The sequence below is a fragment of the Miscanthus floridulus genome, chromosome 15, assembly GCF_019320115.1.
Source record: "Miscanthus floridulus cultivar M001 chromosome 15, ASM1932011v1, whole genome shotgun sequence".
NCBI classification, from domain to species: Eukaryota; Viridiplantae; Streptophyta; class Magnoliopsida; order Poales; family Poaceae; genus Miscanthus; species Miscanthus floridulus.
Genome location: NC_089594.1, coordinates 59,318,076 through 59,337,554, shown reverse-complemented (window position 1 = coordinate 59,337,554; position 19,479 = coordinate 59,318,076). Strand labels below are relative to the sequence as shown.

The window sequence follows — 19,479 nt, the reverse complement described above, 5'->3', positions numbered from 1 at the left end:
CCATGATCATGCATGATGAAATGGAAGAGCAGGTAGGGCCTCTTCGCTTGTTACAGCATTTTTTCACAACAAAATAGCTTAAGTTGATTTATCAGTTCACTTTAATATCAGCCGAACAAGTAGAGATGCAGCTTCTTTCTCTCTCTCTGGAAAAAGGGAGATGCACCTTCAGGGATCGCGAAACCAGGTAAGAAAGATTGATACGAGGTTGAGTATGAAATGGAAGCAGTGTTGATTGAACGCCTAGTACTCCCTTCACAAAAGAGAGGTTGAGTGTGAAATGGAAGCAGTCTCGATGGAATGCCCAACACTCCCTCCCTTCACAAAAGAATGCAATTTCCACTTTTTAAGAGTCAAATAATTTAAAGTTCAACTAAAGTTATATAAAAAATACTATTTACCATGGTTGTGGTAAATCATGTTGGCTCTACGTGTGAATGTCGACAAGGTAAGGATACGTGGGTACAACTCCGAAGATCCGACCAGTTGAACAAAGGACAAGCTGCTCCCCTTATTTGCAAAATTGTCACATAACAGGGTAGAATCATCAACACTAGCAAAACACTACCTTGGGAACACTCATTCGCCAAGAAATAAACAAGGGGCATTGACGCATTTACAAGGACACGTTCCAGAGTAGGTAACTAGGCGTCACTCCATAAGGATAACTCAGTTTCCCCGAAATTTGGATGACAAAAAGTTTTGGAACTTGGAAAATTCGTCCATCGCATCCGGAAGAGGAAGTGTGAAGGGGGGAAGAACGCTTTGTCCAGCCTTCAGATCCATCACACCTGTCGCAGGCGGGAGCGCCAGCGCAGGCTGCTGCTTGTTTAGCTTCTCAATGATGTAAGAGAAAGTCCCAAAGGTCAGGCAGCTCTGAATCAGAGTTTGCGGAGCACCTGAAACCCAATAAAAAAAATGGGATATTGATTTCAACAATTACTGCACCGGGCCATCATATTCTAAGAAATCAAAAACAAGTGAGCATAACAAATTAACTTGAATGGAATGCAAATAGTCAATGTATGCCATGGACATCAACAGAAGATGAGTAATTGGAATCTAAACATTGATACTCCATAGTGCACAAGAGACAAACCACAACTGATTATGGAGGCATCCTAAGGAGATATCAAAATGCGGAATTGTTAAGCATAATAAGCATCAAACTTTTTATTCGTGACAGGCACTCAGACCATTCAATCTAAAGAAACAGGCCATCAACTAACACAAGTTTACAACCAGCTTCCTCTAGTCCCCGGCATAGGAAGGTTTCTATGCTATGCTCCAAAGGTCAACTAGATCAAAGGTTGCAAGCAAAGGTACAACCCAAGAACCACACATGAGCAAGTGATCATAAAATTTTTAACACAGACATTGTGTTTTCAATTTTCAACAAACAGTGTCAATTGCAAAGAGCATATATAAAAAAGAGCAATTGTCTCGTGGCCAAAACTCGGCATAAACAATGTGGCTATTGTTTGTGTAACCTTTGTCCTCACCAGCCATTAAGGAACAGGCTGTGCAGCAATTGTACATTAAAAAAGTTCAAAGCTATTGATTGCACATTTCCTGAAACTTTACCTGGAAAGCTCAAAGCAAGGCCAGTACAACAGCCTGCGACTCCTGCATTGATTCCTGGAAATAAAACAATTGACATGTTAATGCATTCATGCATTTTTAGCATTTTATTAATCCAGAGGAATAAAAAAAGAAACAAACAGAACACAGACAAATACAAACCATCATCTTTTCCACGAAGTTTTCTCAAAGAGCAGGCTACCAAACTTTGAACACCAGCAAGAACAGCAAATATCTAGATCAAGAAGGCAAGATTTACACCATGAGATGTTGGTAAACAATAGGCACAAAGTGGTATCCACATGTGGAAAGAATATCCTTATACCTTAGCAGATGACGCAGCATCAGGAAATGATCCTTTAAACCCCTTCATCATAACCAAACCTTTACCTGAAAAATTAAAGAAAATAGAAAAGTGGAGCTATCTGATTATACATGTAGGCTTCACAGCAGAAGACCAAAAAAGGATAACAAATACACAATCTGGAGCTAGACACCACGACTCCAGGACCCACCTAACACTTTTTAGAACACTGTGTTAGTTAAAATATAGGATCTTGTGCTCACTAATCCAATAAGTCATACAGGGGATCTCTACCGATTGTATGATTCTATAGTTGTTGACCCTCTAAGAAAGAGCATAAAATAAAGCTACAGCCGAGAATATATGGTTTAAGCAGAGGGATACTGATCCACTACCAGTGCTAACACAACAACAATAAAAGCCTTTAAGTCCCAAGGTAGGCTAGAGTTAAAACCCAGCAGAAGCAATCAAGGTTCAGGCACGTGACTAGCTGTTTTCCAAGCACTCCTATCTAATGCTAAGTCTTTGGGTATATTCCATCATTTCAAGTCTCCTTTTATTGCCTCTATCTAAGTCAACTTCAGTCTTCCTCTACCTCTCTTCACGTTACTATCCTGGCTTAGGATTCCACTACGCACCAGTACCTCTGGAGGTCTCTATTGTACATGTCCAAACCATCTCAACCGGTGTTGGACAAACTTTTCTTCAATTGGTGCTACCCCTAATCTATCACGTATATCATCGTTCCGAACTCGATCCCTTCTGGTATGACCGCAAATCCAACGCAACATACGCATTTCCGCGACACTTATCTGTTGAACATGTCGTCTTTTCGTAGGCCAACATTTTGCACCATACAACATAGCAGGTCTAATCATCGTTCTATAAAACTTGCGTTTTAGCTTCTATGGTACCCTTTTGTCACATAGGACACCAGATGCTTGCCGCCACTTCATCCACCCTGCTTTGATTCTATGACTAACATCTTCATCAATATCCCCGTCTCTCTGTAGCATTGATCCTAAATATCGAAAGATATCCTTCCTAGGTACTACTTGACCTTCCAAACTAATATCTTCCTCCTCCCGAGTAGTAGTGCCGAAGTCACATCTCATATACTCGGTTTTAGTTCTACCGAGTCTAAAACCTTTGTACTCCAAAATCTCCCGCCATAACTCCAGTTTCTGATTCACTCATGTCCGGCTTTCATCAACTAACACTACATCATCCACGAAAAGCATACACCAAGGGATGTCCCCTTGTATGTCCCTTGTGACCTCATCCATCACTAAGGCAAACAGATAAGGGCTCAAAACTGATCCTTGATATAGTCCTATCCTAATCGGGAAGTCATCCGTGTCTCCATCACTTGTTCGAACACTAGTCACAATATTGTTGTACATGTCCTTAATGAGCCCAACGTACTTCGTTGGGACTTTATGTTTGTCCAAAGCCCACCACATAACATTCCTTGGTATTTTATCATAAGCCTTCTTCAAGTCAATAAAAACCATGTGTAGGTCCTTCTTCTTTTCCCTATACCGCTCCATAACTTGTCTTATTAAGAAAATGGCTTCCATGGTTGACCTTCCGGGCATAAAGCCAAATTGGTTCATAGAGACCCGCGTTATTGCTCTCAAGCGATGCTCGATAACTCTCTCCCATAGCTTCATAGTATGGCTCATCAACTTAATTCCCCGATAATTAGTACAACTTTGAATATCTCCTTTGTTCTTGTAGATCAGTACCAATATACATCTCCTCCACTCGTCAGGCATCTTGTTCGATCGAAAAATATGGTTAAACAACTTGGTTAGCCATACTATAGCTATGTCTCCAAGGCATCTCCACACCTCGATTGGGATACCATCTGGTCCCATCGCCTTACCTCCTTTCATCCTTTTCAACGCCTCTCTGACCTTAGATTCTTGGATTCTCCACATAAAGCGCATATTGGTGTCATCGAAAGAGTCACCCAACTGGAAGGTTGTGTCCGTATTTTCACCGTTGAATAATTTGTCAAAATACTATTGCCATCGATGTCAGATCTCATCCTCCTTCACCAAGAGATGCTCTCTTTCATCCTTAATGCACTTAACTTGGTTGAAGTCCCTTGTCTTTCTCTCACGAACCCTAGCCATCCTATAAAGATCCTTCTCTCCTTCCTTGGTACTCAAATGTTGGTAAAGATCCTCGTACGCTTTACCCTTTGCCATACTTACAGCTCGTTTTGCAGTTTTCTTTGCCACCTTGTACTTCTCTATGTTGTCCACACTCCTGCCATGGTACAAGCGTCTATAACATTCTTTCTTCTCCTTAATAGCCCTTTGGACTTCATCGTTCCACCACCAAGTATCTTTAGCCTCGCCTCCACTTCCTTTGGTTACTCACACACCTCTGAGGCCACCTTCCGAATGTTAGTTGCCATCTTCTCCCACATGTTGTTTGTCCTCTTCTTCCTTCCAAGAGCCCTCTTTGATAACCCTTTTCCCTGAATACCTCTGGCGTCTCCCCTTTCAGTTTCCACCACTTTGTTCTTTCAATCTTAGCTTGTTTATCCCTACGAGCACGCACCTGAAAACGAAAGTCTGCCACCAAAAGTTTATGTTGAGAAACAACACTCCCCTGGTATCACCTTGCAACCCAAGCATGCTCGTTTGTCCTTTCTTCTTGCGAGGACAAAGTCAATCTGGCTAGAGTGTTGTCCGCTACTGAAGGTCACTAGATGAGATTCTCTCTTTCTAAAGAAAGTGTTGGCTATCATCAGGTCAAAAGCTACCGCGAAGTCCAGAACTTCCTCCCCCTCCTGATTCCTACTACCATACCCAAAACCTCCATGAACTGCCTCGAAACCTGCGCTTGTACTACCTACATGCCCATTAAGATCTCCTCCTATAAAAAAACTTCTTACTACTAGGTACAGCTCTAATCAGACCATCTAAGTCTTCCCAGAACTGTCTCTTAGCACTCTCGTCGAGACCTACTTGGGGGGCATACGCACTAATTACGTTCAAGACCATATCACCAACGACAAGCTTGACTAAGATAATCCTATCTCCTTGCCTTCTCAGTCCCACCACACCATTCTTGAGGCTCTTATCAATCAAAACTCCTACTCCATTTCTATTCGCGACTGTCCCTGTGTACCAAAGCTTGAAACCTATATTATCCACCTCCTTCGTCTGCTGACCCTTCCATTTAGTCTCTTGAACGCATAATATATTTACACGCCTCATAGTCGCGGTATCAACTAATTCTCTTAACTTATCTGTAAGCGACCCTATATTCCAACTACCTAAACGGATCCTAGTTGGTTCGATTAGCTTCCTTACTCTTCGCACCCGTCGACTCAGATGCGAAGACCCTTGCTCATTTTTCATTATACCCGGGCGCCGATGTAGCGCGCCACTAAGGATGCGACGACCCGATCCTTGCTCACTTGACACCGTGCCCAGATTGCGACACGGCGCATCACGGGGGTGACGACCCGGCCCTTGCTCATTTAACACCATACCTGGGTTCCGATATGGCGCGTCACTAAGAGGGTTACGCCCCAACGGTTTTCTTTCGGGTTTCATCTCCATTAGAATGGCTAGATTTAACGTTGGCTCGCCACACCTATCACAACCCTCCTCCTTTACCACGGCTTGAGACCTGCTATATTGAGACAACATAGGCGGAGTTCTACCAGTGCTAACACAAATAAAAGCATAATAATTTTCGAATTTTGCTATATTTCTGTCGACTGATTTTGTTGATTTGGATCTGTCAGATTTTGGGCTGTTCATTGTGTTTCAAGATTCGTGTGGTGTTTCGGGCATAAACCTACGCTAGCGGATTCTAAAACTGGCGCAACGAAACCCGCAAACCCCGTTCTATTTCCTTTTCCCCAATCGGCCATGACGGCCAATCCCCTCCACCTCTCTCGTCTCCTCCGTCACGGTTGCGCGGGAGGTGGGTGGAGCGCGAGCCTCGCCGCCGCTTTCCCCTGTACCGAGGGCGGCAGAGGTGCCCCTGCGTGACAAAGCGTCGATTGCGGGGAAGTTCTTCGGACTCTCTTCGTGCGTATGTGCTCAACTCCGACGCGCGCGGTCGAATTTGTAAGTGTAGTTGTTCTTTAATGTAGTTATTCGTCGATTGCTATTGATTGAGGAGCTGCTGCTGTGTGCGCTGATTGTCACTGGCGTCAGCAGAGGCGCAGATCGAACGAGGTGGCGATGGCGCGGCGCCAGCTCGTCAAGGCGGTTGCGACGTGAATGAGGGTGGGCCGGCCTCAGGACTAGGAGCAAGACCTCGTCGAGGAGCTCAACCAGGAGGGAGTCGAATGGGTGGTGGCGCTGCTCATGAGCTCCGCCTCCGTCGGCGATGCTGCCATCCTGGAGAGAGCGGTTGTGGTGGGATTCATGCTGCCTTCTCCCGAATGTGAGAACATGGACTGGAACCCCGGTTTCTGCTAGCTTTTCTGTGATCTGCTGTGGAAGGGAGGTGGTGTGCACTGATACTAGCTTTTTCTGTTTGCTTTGGAACTTTGCGTGCAACTAGCTATTGATTTGACATGTGCTAGGATAGCAACTCTGATGCTCCTCGTTGCTTTTATTTGGACTGAACCATCATGTTTTTTTCCAATGTTTTTTTCCCTAATAGATGGATGTCCTCCATGCTTGTCTGTCCCTTCCCTTGAGATTTGTGATTTATCCTGGTGTTAGTGTTTATGGCTGTGTCGGCTGCCCTTCTTTCACATTGGCTGCAGCTGCTGCTGTTTGATTTGTATGTGCAATAGCAACTGCTGTCTGAGTGTGGCGGCAGCTGCTGCAGCTAGCACAAACGAGCAGGCTGTATGATTTTGTGATCCATTTTGTGTTTTGCCTCTTGCATCAGCATGTATTTTCCACATGTTCACCACAGCATTTGGTCTCTGCCAAACTATGCAAGCCTGCATGCCGGCCTTGTTTTGCTGTGATTTGAAAAAAGGTGTGTATTTTTATTTTTCGTTGGCACGCAAGTGGGTGTTTTCTTTTTCACCCAATGCAAGATGTGCCTGAAGAGAAAATAGAATGATCCCTGCTAGTATTTTCTGAGTACTGCTGCAAGACTGTGTACTTCCCGTATGTAAGTGTTTAACTACAAGTGGTTGACTTGGCTAACTAATTGTTTTAGAACAATAAAATTGAGATCTTTTTTTTTGTGTAACTAATTTTAGTATATCTAAGCTTGTTTTGTAGGTTCACCATTTGGTTCGTCTTTTTTTTGTGTGTGTGTGTGTTGCAATGTAAAAGTTAGATGCCCATTTTCAGGTATACTCATGTGAGTGGACAGGTTCTAACTTTTAACTTCAAATGCAGAAGAAAAAGGGAACATTTTAACACTCTAGCTTACTTGCCATAGGGGCCACTCGTACTGCCGGGAGATTGGTCGTTCATAATGGAACTTTGAAGGTATCTATCAATCTGCTACCATTCTAGTATGAGCAAATATTCAATTTCACTTTTTTTCGATGACCAGTTTGTTTGATGTCTTGGTGACGCAGACCTGTTTTTTTCTGTCAGGTGATTTGGCCTCTCAGCAGGCACTACTGGACGACAGAGGAGAACTTCCAAGAGTTCAAGAGCTTCGTCAAGGACAACTTGGCTCATCCAACCAATATTAAGGTTGGCACATCGCAACCCTGATCATTCAGAAAGTTAACTGAACATCTCTAAAGTTAATTCTTTTTGTGAACTTGTTCTCTACAGAAGATCCCAGAAGAGGAGGATAAGCACATGTTTACTTGTTCTCTGCATTTCCAGCATTGCTAGTGCGGTCACTGTCAGGAGCTCAATCTGGCGCCTGCAGGAGCAGACCGAGGCATGAGTATGGGCAATTTGAAAACGAGTACCTGGATTTTGTAGTTCAGCCAAGAGTTGTTAATTATGATGTTGCCATTTTGCCTATTTAGCTAAATGAACAAGGACTGGTGGAACAGCAGAAGCAGCAGCAAAAGCCACATGGGCAGATAGCAGCAAGCAGCTAACGGGTTTTGGATCATTGTTGATCTTTACCCGTGTATTGAAAATCTGACAGATTTTGGTATTGTAAATCTGTCAGTTTTTTTTGTTGGTGACGTGTTAGCTGTTGATTTGCCAAAAAGTTGACAGATTTCTGGTTGAAAAATCTGTCGCCAGACATGTAGACAGACCCATAATTTTCTAGAAAGGGCTTTATGGTGCCAGTTTCATTCAATATGGTGATGACTGTAACATCAGTTAAAAGGATTAAGTTCTTCATATCTCAGTTTTGGTTTCTTTTTGCTTCTTCACAAATCAAGGTAGAAGTTATTTGGATGAACTTTTTCTTTTACATGTGAGGATTCAGATCAGGCCAGCATTGCTCACATTGAACCATATATGCATTTGAAGGGCTAAACCAAATTTTGGGATATAACTCTATGGATAATTTATGTATTATACTCAAGTGAATTGTAGCTTTGATAATACCAGTAGTATTTCCTATTTGGTACAAGCATCTCGATTTCCTATTCTGGTCTTCTCTGAAGAAGAGCTATCTTTTGATGGATAAGTCTCATGTGTGGCTGGTCTTTGTGGGGCTATGATGCTCACATGGTCATGGTCCTTGTGGCTGTTTTTCTGTTTTTAGGACAGCATCTTAGACTAGAGGACAGCATCTTAGAGGACAGCATCTTAGACTAGAGGACAGCATCTTAGCTAGGACAGCATATTAGCATCTTAGACTAGCATCTTGGTATATGCTTGGCTGGCTAGCAGCCTATAAATATGTAACCCCAACCCCTCAGGTTGATATGGCATTTGTGTGAGCTTGTGTGAGAAATAGACAAGAAAATTGCCCCAACTCCTAGTGTCATCCTCTCTCGATGAGAGTAAGAATTCTCCTACTACCAAGAGTGAGAATTCAGCGACTAACATCTTTCAATTTCTACTTGTAAGCAGTGAATCAAATAATACAGCTGGGGCCCAGACTGGTTTGAACAAGAGAAGATACAAGTCAGGGTTCTGTTTGGTCAGCTGTCTGTGACGATGCAGAATGAACTAAGAACACAAGATGACATCTGGTTGGCATGATGGATGCTGAAAATACAAGGTTATGCCATCGGAATGTAACCAGCATTATTCCACTTATCTAACCTTAATTTAACTTTTGCAGCTCACCTTTATCCAATTTAATCACTACTGTAGACCCCCACTTGCATAGGGTTGTAAGAAGACCCAATTTCCCAAATTAAACTAATCCTCACCCATGAAGGGCAGGTAGAGTAACAGAGCAGCAGATGTGAAATGCTCCAAACACACCTCCAGACCTTCTCTTTCATTAAAAAACAGATATGCTACAGAACAAATACTCCAGAACCATCCAACTCACCAACTAACTATTCAACTATGGACATACATCAATTTGAAAACAGATTCCTATAATTTGGGTTTCTGTAAACTGCTTCAGATAACACAAATACCCATGCAAGTGAAGCTTTTCCAGGCTGAGAGTCTCAGCCCTATACAGCAGATTAGCAGTCAAGTGATATCTGACTGTGTGAATCAAGGTTTAGTCATTTTTAGTTTCTTTTATTATTTTAGTCCTTACTTGTTTCATGAATACAACCAACACTAAACCTCTGTACGGTTACATGGTCAGGGCTCAGGAGTCAGGACCAAGATAATAAAGTGAATAAAGAAGAGAAATCCCCCCCCCCCCCCCCCCCCCCCCCCCCCCCCCCACAATTTATTGAAACCAAAACCAAATAGTCCCACTCGAATCAGATCTTCTCTACAATCTGAAGAAACTTAGACACCATAACATTAATGTAACAAAAGAAAAGTTATAAATGGTGCAATTATAGACCAAACAAATGTAAACAGTTCCTAAGTGCAGGAGTTGTACACTAAAGACCACAAATTAGACCAGGGCACAAATACCTGGCTACCCCCAGGATGAACAATGCCTATAGCAAAACAATACTTATCACACCAATTGGGAGGCTAGAATTGGGGAAACACAACCTAAACCGCACGGGCTCCAACCCCATCATCCCAAGTCCGCACCTGAGGGCTGAGGACTTCGAAATGGCGCCACGACCACACGTTACCTCGCGGGCGGTGAGCCATAAACCCTAGCACGAGGCTGAGGTTCCATTCGAACGGGGAGGCAAGGGAGAGCGGAGACGACGGGCGGCGTGGGTTTACCGTATCCGACGACGGCGCCGACGAGGGAGCCCGCGGCGGACTCCCAGGCGAAGCGGAGGAGGCAGACCCCTGGGGCCGCGGTGGCCGCGGCCAGCGGGCTCGGGTTCCGCGACACCGCGAGGCGTGTCAGGATCGGGTTGGAGGCGGCGCCAGGGCGTCGGGCCCCCATCCCCTGCTGAGGGGACTCGTCGGAATCGGATCCGGTGGTGTCGCCGTCGGAGAAGGGGTCATCCTCCGGCCTCGGATCGCCGCCGCCGCCTCTCGCCATGGCCGCCGCGGTCTCGTGTCCCTGTTCGTGTTCGCGAGCGTGTGTGTCTAGCGCGCGGGCGCGGCTTCGTCACGGGGACCGGGTGGATCGGTGCACCGCCACTGCGCACTGTCCGCGTGCACACCGCACAGCCTGCGGCCTGCGGATGGCGCCACACGCGAGTAGGATCCTCTGCGGGCAGTGGGTGAGAATCCACCGTGGATAAAGTGCAGTTGAGTTCTTGGTACGAGAGTTTGACTGTCCATCGGATTCCTTTCTTTTCCTTAAAATTTTAATTAAGACCTTGATTAGTTCTTTCCCTAAAATTTAGTCTCTATCGCATAGGATGTTTGACACATGTATGAATTATTAAATATAGACTAAAAAATAACTAATTGCACAGATTGTGACTACTTTGTGAGACGAATTTTTTAAGCATAATTAGTCCACGATTTGATAATGTGGTGCTACAGAGTAAACATGTGCTAATGATGGATTAATTAAGTTTAATAAATTTGTCTCGCGGATTCCTGAGGACTTCTATAATTTATTTTATTATTACTATCCGAATACTCCCGTTCGACACCTCATGTGACATTCGATGTGACACCTCTAAACTTTAGCTCCTAGATTTTAACATCACCTTAATATAGAAGATCAAGAAAACTGAATTTTAAGGTATAAAATTTTAGATTTTTTTAACCAAATACTTTCAACTCAACAACTTTATATCACCAAAACATGGATCTAGTTCTCAAATCCATAAAATCCATAGAGCTTTTCAAGAGGTGCTCTGGAAACCTCTGTTTCGTGATAGGAAACAGAGCATCCTTTCGGAAAAACGCCAGGGTCTAGCTGAGGCCGCCGCCGCTTCCACCACCGCTGGTCCCCCTCCGGCAACTCGCCGGAGGCCGAAGGAAACGGGGATCCATCTCTTTAATAAGTTTTCCAGTAGATCGAGTCCTGTTAGGATTAAGGTGTCTCCATGCCAAGTTTCTTGGTATTGGGGATTTGTCTCCTTTTCGGCGACGAGGAGGAGGTAGGGTAGATTTGGTTTTTTCATGGTGATTCTGATGAAGATGAGGGCGACAGCTACATCGTCAACAACTTTCTTGGCATGACGACATGGAGAATTAGGTTTTTGGACGGTGACATCAAGGCGGAGATGATGTCGCCGTCATGGAATAATTTTCTCCGGTCTCTTCTCTATTTTGTTGTGGTTAGATCTGACCACAATGAAGGACTAGTGAGAATAAATCTGCGCATCAAGTCAATTACTGGTATTGAGTTGGAAAGATTCAGATCAAATTTTCTTATTCTTTGGTAGCAGAAGAAAGAAGATGGAAGACAAAAAAAAGTTTATGCTCAACTCCGCTACAGGAATGTTGGCCGTCGTTCCTTGGGCATATGTTCTTAGGGCTTTTGCCAAGTGTTTGTATGTGTGATCATCCATATGATTTGTCATAAAGGTTAGGGATTGAGATTTGGAGCAATATGAAGCGTGGGTACAATATAAATGAAGCACAATTTCTTAATATACGTATTGTATTCCAGAGTGCTTGTAACATAATAATATACTCATGTATATTTTAATATAATTCTCCTTTCGTCTTAAAAAAAGGAAACCTCTATTTCGTGGAGTCAGAGAAAACTACCCACCATGCCATTAGTTACACAGCAATACTGGTTTTTTTTGTCTCCACATACAAAAGTCATCCCCGGCGCACCTCGCCCCGCCCCGCGCTCCTCTGTGCCAAGACGTCCCATCCACGACAGCACCCTACTTCTCGGGGCGCTTCCTTGGATGCCCTACTACTCACCTCGCTGCCGCCCCCTACCTCCACTGCCGCGCCCTTGCTCACCTGACACTCATGCGTGGAGACCCATTCTTCTCGGCCATCCCTCACTCGGTTCTTCCCCGCCCGCCCCTTGCTTGGTTAGGAAAACGAAGATGTATTGGTTTTTTTCATTTTGGACCCTGGTTGTTTTTATAATTACATGTGAATTCAGATGGAAGATGGAGCTTTACCGAACAGTTTTCTGCGAGCCAAACCCTTGATGGAGCTGGTGCTCTGGAGTTAGTTTCGTGGAGCTAGAGCTCTCCCAAACAGGCTCTAAGGGACATGTGCTCTAGCAGCGTCAGCGGTGAAGAAATCTCTTCCACCTTCTCTCTTCTCTCATTCTCTTCCCTTTCTCTCTTCTCTCCCGTTGCTCTTCCTCTCCTCCCAATGTCGGATGCCTCCAGGCACGAGGTGCATGAGAAGCTCGCCTGCTCAGGATTGGGAGCCGCTGGCGACGCCGACGCGATAGTGGCAGCGCAATCTAGTGTGGGGCTCGCTCACCTGGCATAGGGACCCATGGGGCACGGTGCGATGTGTGCCCTCTTAGCATAAGGAGACACAAGGCGCAACATGACAATGGTGGCATGGCACGGTGCTGGGCTCGGTCGCTAGGCACGGGGAGCCACAAAGCGTCACGGCATCAACCCGATTTATGCAATAACAGCGGCGTGACACGTGTGCGATGGGGCGTAGCGAGGACGGATAGCCCAGTGAGGAGCACAGTGCGGTGACATGGTGGCAGCGCACGGTGCCTGTGCTCCCGCTTCGCTTGGTAGTGTAGGTCTACGACATCAATGGGAGAGGGGAGGGAGAAAGGGGATTGAGAAAAATCAGTTCTTCCTTTTTTTAAGGACTGGGAACAAATTTTGAGGGACTGAGAAAATCTTTGTAGGGATATGGATCTACTTGAGTGCACAAGCTCTACATAGGAGGCCAACCAAAACTGACCTGGGCTGGTGTGCACAAGCTCAGGCCAAACCGAATGAGTCAGTTTAAATGCTATTTGATCCGAACTTGACTCTTTCAGTCAAAACTTGATTTCCTTGTACATCTAAAACTCTCCTGATCATATTTGGCTCTCAACAGTTGCAGTCCAGTGCTACTCTACAACCTAGACATTCATATATTACGTGTTTGGTTTGCTCTCTTGCAAATTTGCCCGCTACATGAACTCTCCAAGGTATTGGATTTTGAGTGCCAGACAGTCCACAGCTTTCAAGTTGCCGACTGATGGTAATTCGTATCCACTCAAAACCTTACCTCACTGCCACATTGTCTAATCGGCTATCCCAAGGGCCAATACGTGGCTAGACGGTTGGCACGGGTCTGTTTAGTTTGTAAGCAACTTGACATGTCGCAATTTAGGCATGCTATAGTTTCTAGGTATGATTTAGTTCATGCCACAATTATAACATGCTAAACTTTGTTAGTCGTTTGTCCCACGTGTCATAGACTCATTTTGATACCAAAGTTTGCCACAAATAATGTGGCGCCTGATTTATCGGTTATACTTTTTATGGCTGCCACACTTTGCCTAACTTTAATTAATTGTGGCATAGTTCAGCATCAAACAAATAGGCATAAATTTGGATTTTTTATATTAATATTTTTTTAAAATATCTGTTAAAAAGATTATTTGTAGAAAATCTTATTTTGTATGGCCGAGATTACCGCGAATAAGGTTAAAGCTTACGACATCTCTAGCAGTACTACCTAAAGGAGCCCCTACTAGCATGTTTAGGTACCTCCCTATTTCTAGGGGGGGCAACATTTTGTTGTTGTCTCCGCTAGTACTTCGAAGAACAAAGTCCATATTCTTTTTTATTGGAACCCAAACTAATTCAAAATCGCCTTAGCCCTTCCAAAACTCTCTCTCTCTCTCTTGCACTTTCTCACCTGGAACTATGCATGTCTTCTTTCTATTTTCACATACTTCCTCCTTCACGTACGCTCAACACTGACAAGGAGAAGGGAACGACAGATTCGTCCCGTGCTGGCAACGCCTGAGGCAACGGGCAAGCTGGCGAGCTATGCTACGCTCGTGCACCCTCGGGGCTGGTTGTGGCTCGACCAGAAGGAGACCGGAGTGGACTAGCCACATGTGTCTAATAGCGCACTACGCAGTAGGCAACGACGGACTGGCGGCACGCTTGACTAGGAGAGGAGGAGGTAGCATCATCAGGCAGAGTCACGGAGAGGAAACGGGTTAGGAGGAGATGGTGCTAGACGTAGAGGAACCGGACGAGGAGTGTTGGTATTTATTAATGTGTCACTTGTTTTAAGTACTTAGCCACCTTTTATAAACTTGTATCTCCTAGCTTTAGTAGGTTGTCATCCCTAGTGATGATGCCAGAGATATGTGTTGGTACTACATAGTATTACTAGAATAACACTAAGCAGTTCTTATTAATGCAAGTGACTAGAGAGAATATATATAAATCTATGAATACAAAGTATCCGCAAGCGCACAGATAATATACCATTATAGCATTTTATTCGAGAGTATTCCAGGTATCATTATTTATATTTTTATCACTGGGAAGGTCTAGCATGGACATGTATTGATAACTTATACTATTGAAGGAGAAATAAACCATAACCAATATTCTACTCACAACAGGGTAAGTCATAAGATAAGAGATGTATAGATGATAAGTAATGAGAATAATAAATCACTCAGAGCATACCTTTCTATAGCATTAGCATGATCACGTAGAATATTAAAGGAATAATTTCTAAATTATTCTTAATTATAAGTCAAAGTATACATTTGATTAGTGCAATTACACCTAGTAATCATGGCTAAGATCATCATCATATCTACACCTAAGGGATATTACCAAGGAAGATTGAGGGCAGAGCTCGTTCTACCTTCATAATCGGACCCTACTTGCACCTATATTCGGGGAGTGGACTACAAAGGACTCAACGGGAGTGTCACATTCGCGATCTACCACATGACCCAGAATATAGGATGTATCCGCAGGTAAACAACGTATAAGCACCACGCTTATAAAATATCGACCACCCACCCCGTGTACATCGGAGTGAGCGCTATACGAACTAGCTATACTAAATATATAATCAAAGTAGACGTTGAACATTATAATGAAGAACATGAATAAGATGAACACTGCGATTGTTATAACAATTGTAACTAGCATATAAAAATAATGAAGAAACAAGAGAGAGAGGGGTACAAAGTTTATACCGAACCATGCTCTTGACAAGATCGGTGTAGGGCACCATGATGCCTAAGAGGAGGGGTGAATTAGACAACTTAAAAATTCTACTTCTAAACTATGGCCTCTTTTTCTAACCCTAGCAAAACATATGTAATAGATAAACTATCTAAATGTGCAACTATGGTTTTGCTAGTGTGTTGCTATCTCTACCGCAAAATGAGTAATATAATCAATGTAAATGCGGAAGCTAAAGAGCAAGGTAGAGATATGTAAACTCCCGTCGACGACTCCGATATTTTTATCGAGGTATCGAGAAGCGCTCAAGCTTCCCCCTAGTCCTCGTTGGAGCCCCTCGCAAGAAATCCCTCGCAAGGACCAAGCTCCCGGTCGGGTAACTCCGTGGATAGCCTCGAGCCTTCCCCACGTGCAAGTGGGTCTCCAACGTGCCTTCCGGCAAGCCTCTCCCGGATGCTCCCCGCCATTTTCACTATCAAGCTTCCGACCAAAACGCCGCAGGCCTTGTTCCCTCCGGTACACGGTGGCGGCCACACCACAAACGCGGTTGGTGTGATCTCGCAAGACTACAAGCCCCTCCGATGTACAACAATGGTGCGCGCAAGCACCGAGTGGTAAGAGGTATGCAAACCTCACTAAACACTAGGCCTAAACCTAGAGCAAACGCATAAGCGGTGGTCTAATCAACCTAAGCACTTCGCAAAGCACCTACGCTAATCACCTAATGAATCACTAAGCACTATGCAAGTGGAGATCACTAAAATGGTGTATCAACACCCTAGATATGTTTCCTCAGCTCCACTCACCTCATTTGGCCGGTTGGGGGTTGTATTTATAAGCCCCACTAAGAAAGTAGTCGTTGGGGATGAAGTCCCACTTTTCTGCTACTGACCGGACGCTGAAGTCGTCCTGATCGGACGCGTCCGGTCGTCCCGACCGTTGGAGTCACGATCAACTGATCGGACGCTGCCAGCGTCCGATCACCTACCACCGGACGCGTCCGGTCGTAGTTTCGTCCCTCTGGAACCTGTCTGTACTCGACCGGACTCTGCTGTCCTGCGTCTGTTGATTTGTTCGTTCAGCGTTCGATCGCTGCTGCTGCCGAGCCTCTTGATCGGAGCGTCCAGTCACTGTGCTACCAGCGTCCGGTCACTTCTGTGAGCTCGTTTCTTTGCGATCTTGCGTCTGACTTGGTTCCTATCTTCGTGCTTGGACTTTGCTTGATATCTTGGGTCTTCCCTTGTGCTTTTAAGGTCTTGCTTATGATGTTGATCATCGGATCATCATGTTGACTTCGTCCAAGCCACGTCTTGCACCCTATTGAACTACAAAACAAACACTTGCAAATTCATTAGTCCAATTTGGTTGTGTTGGTCATCAAACACCAAAATCTAAAGTAAGTGGGCCTAGGGTCCATTTCCCTTACAATCTCCCCCTTTTTGGTGATTGATGACAACACGACCAAAGCAAGCAAATAATAAAAATTTGCAAATTTGAAAACTACCTACTTGCTAGGATGCAATGCAAGGGGCAAGGTTATATGATGCTAAAAGATACTACTTGTAAGACTAGAAGATACCACTTGAACACTTATCTTGCCCTTGCAAATGTCCCCATGTGGCATTATGGATTTAAGCCTTGCTTCCTACAAATTCTCCCCATTACATAGGCTAATCCATAATCCACTATCCTCCCTTTTTTGGACCATTACCACTTGTAGACCATTGCCACTTGTAAATTATCATGATCTAGCTTTTGGTCCTAGGGTCCTCTAAATTCTCCCCCTTTGAAATCAAACACCGAAAAGGGAGACATTAGTAGCACAAGGGAGGGTCAAACTTTGTGATCCTTTGTGTATAGAGTGGAATACGTCACAAAATTTGACTCTCACATTATATAGACTAAGCTCCCCCTAAATATATGCATACATATGGTAGAAGGCAAAGCATATGCATAATTGGCAAAATATTGCTCAAGGGAATTTAATCTATATAATGCATGGAGAAAGCATATAAATATCAAAATAAAATCAACATGATGATATCGGTTTAGAAATACCACATGTGGAAATCAACTTGATTTCTACCACTTGCAATAGGTGGTGGATATTTGAATTATGATGCTTAACTCCGGGGACTCCATTTTCCTTGCAATGAGACTACTACACACATGATAAGCTTGAAAAAGGTGTTAGTCTCAAATCATCCAAATTGTAGAGTAACCTCCCCCTAAATTTGTGCACACAAGTGTGGAATACTTGTAGAAGATATGCACATTGATTTTAGAATCAATAATACCACTTGAAAGATGATATCACATGAATGTGAGAATCATTTTTGAAAATGATATTCAGGAGAGATTATCTACAATTTGGACTTTGGCACATATTAGATGAACAATTGTAAGATAAGCTATGTGCCGTGCTCCTAAACAATTTTAAACCATGTAGGTTTGCTCCAAGTGTTAAGAATGAAACCGAGCAAGCCTACCATAAGATATACCTAGTGTATGCATGACAAAAGATATATGCATGCAAATGCAAACATAGGCATGAAAAAGTGACTAGATGCTTAAAGATACCAATTTGTAAGAAATACCACTTGTAGGAAATACAAATTGATACTACTTGAAGGAAACTGAATCTAGTTACCTAACATGGGAAGGGGAATTTGGGTCCATAGTATTCACTAACCCACTTGGCAATGATTTTGTCCATCATGATGCACCCCATGAAATACACCCATACTTTGCCAAGTCTCCAAATTCCCCGAAGTCCATTGGACTTCTCACTTCCCTTTCGGGATCCAAACCTTCTTGGTGCTCTTCATGTTGGAAATGATTTCCTTTGGCACATAGAAGCGTTTGACCCCATTATTGGCTTGCTTGTTCACCTTGATGGCCACTACCTTGTCATTTTTCTTCTTCTTTAACATGTATGGTGTGGAGACCTTCTTGTCTACCTTGTTGGTGTAGGTGTTGGAGAGCTTGCTTGTTTGCTTCTTCTCTTTCTTCTTTGCTCCTCTCCCATTATTAACCTTGCACTCATAGGACTTGTGACCTTCCTTGTGACACACGTAGCAAACCATGGTTTGTCCTTCATCAAGCTTCTTCACTCCCTTGACGGTGTTATCTTGATGAAGTTGGGCTTGCTTCGCCTTGCCTTTCACTTGAGTCAAGTCCTTGGTGAGGCGAGCTACTTCTTGCTTGAGTTGCTCATTCTCCTTTGCAACCTCTTGTGTGCATGTATCTACAACAACTTTCTCAACATAGACTTGGTTGCATGAGGATGAGTCTAAACATAAATCATTACAAGAAGTAGAGGCATCTGTTTTAGACATGTTAAAGATAGAACTTTTATTTTTAGATGCCTTGGCGGGGGTTGAACTAACGGCTTCAAGATTAGCAACTTTATTAGTTAGCTCATCACAATGTTTGCACATGGTTTCCATTTTAGCAAGCAAACTTTTATAAGCATCTTGTGAGCTAGCTAATTTTTCTTTTAATTTTTCATTTTTCTTTACAAGTTGCTTATCATTGATTGTGCATGCATTTGTTGTTGCACTAGCCTCAAGTTGCTCAATTTTAGTACATAGTTCAACATTGAGATTAGCAAAGTTCTTATATTGTTCAAGCAAAGTTTTGTATACTTCTTGTGAACTATCTAGCTTTTCTTTTAATTTTTCGAGCTTCTTTTGTTGACTAGTGCAAATTTTAGCATAATTAAGATTTTGTTGCACAATTTCATCATAAGAAGGCATTTCATCATCACTATCACTCTCACTAGAGGATGAGCTTACGTTACCTCGTGCCATAAGGCACATACGCGAAGAGCTTGATGATGAGTGCTTGCGCCCTCGCCTCTTGTGATGGTGTTTTCCTTCACTTGAAGAATCATCCTATGACCTTATTGATGTGAGGGCTTGGTTCTTGCATGCCTTCTTCTTTGTCTTGGGTGTGGGCTTGTTTGGACAAACTTCCACAAAGTGCCCCAACTCGCCACATCCATAGCATCCTCTCTTTCTTTGCTCATTTCTTTGATTGGTGAAAATGAGATCTTAGATTTGGATGGGCACTCTCTTGACATTGAGCCTTTAGATCATCTTCTCCACCTTGT

At 43.7% G+C, this 19,479-nt stretch overlaps 2 protein-coding genes across 3 annotated transcripts; one reads left to right on the top strand and one right to left on the bottom strand.

The window, feature by feature from the left end:
• The first annotated feature begins 9 nt into the window (after positions 1-9).
• On the top strand, positions 10-9,571 carry LOC136506450 (IQ domain-containing protein IQM6-like). 2 transcript variants are annotated; one of them, XR_010771595.1, is made up of 7 exons: positions 10-32; positions 112-187; positions 6,079-6,307; positions 7,271-7,320; positions 7,432-7,533; positions 7,618-7,735; positions 7,821-9,571. XR_010771595.1 is itself a non-coding variant. In XM_066501379.1 (6 exons), the coding sequence occupies exons 3-6, from the start codon at positions 6,229-6,231 to the stop codon at positions 7,678-7,680; spliced, it is 294 nt and encodes a 97-aa protein (XP_066357476.1). In that variant the 5' UTR covers positions 10-32; positions 112-187; positions 6,079-6,228; the 3' UTR covers positions 7,681-9,571. The 2 variants fall into 2 exon arrangements, 1 of the variants encoding a protein (XP_066357476.1); XM_066501379.1 differs by having other exon boundaries at positions 7,618-9,571.
• LOC136506449 (chloroplastic import inner membrane translocase subunit TIM22-2-like) lies at positions 406-10,492 on the bottom strand. The gene is made up of 5 exons (XM_066501378.1): positions 10,078-10,492; positions 1,907-1,971; positions 1,744-1,816; positions 1,585-1,638; positions 406-899 (listed from the first exon to the last, which is right to left on the bottom strand). The coding sequence occupies exons 1-5, from the start codon at positions 10,343-10,345 to the stop codon at positions 670-672; spliced, it is 690 nt and encodes a 229-aa protein (XP_066357475.1). The 5' UTR covers positions 10,346-10,492; the 3' UTR covers positions 406-669.
• Between the last annotated feature and the right edge of the window lie 8,987 nt (positions 10,493-19,479).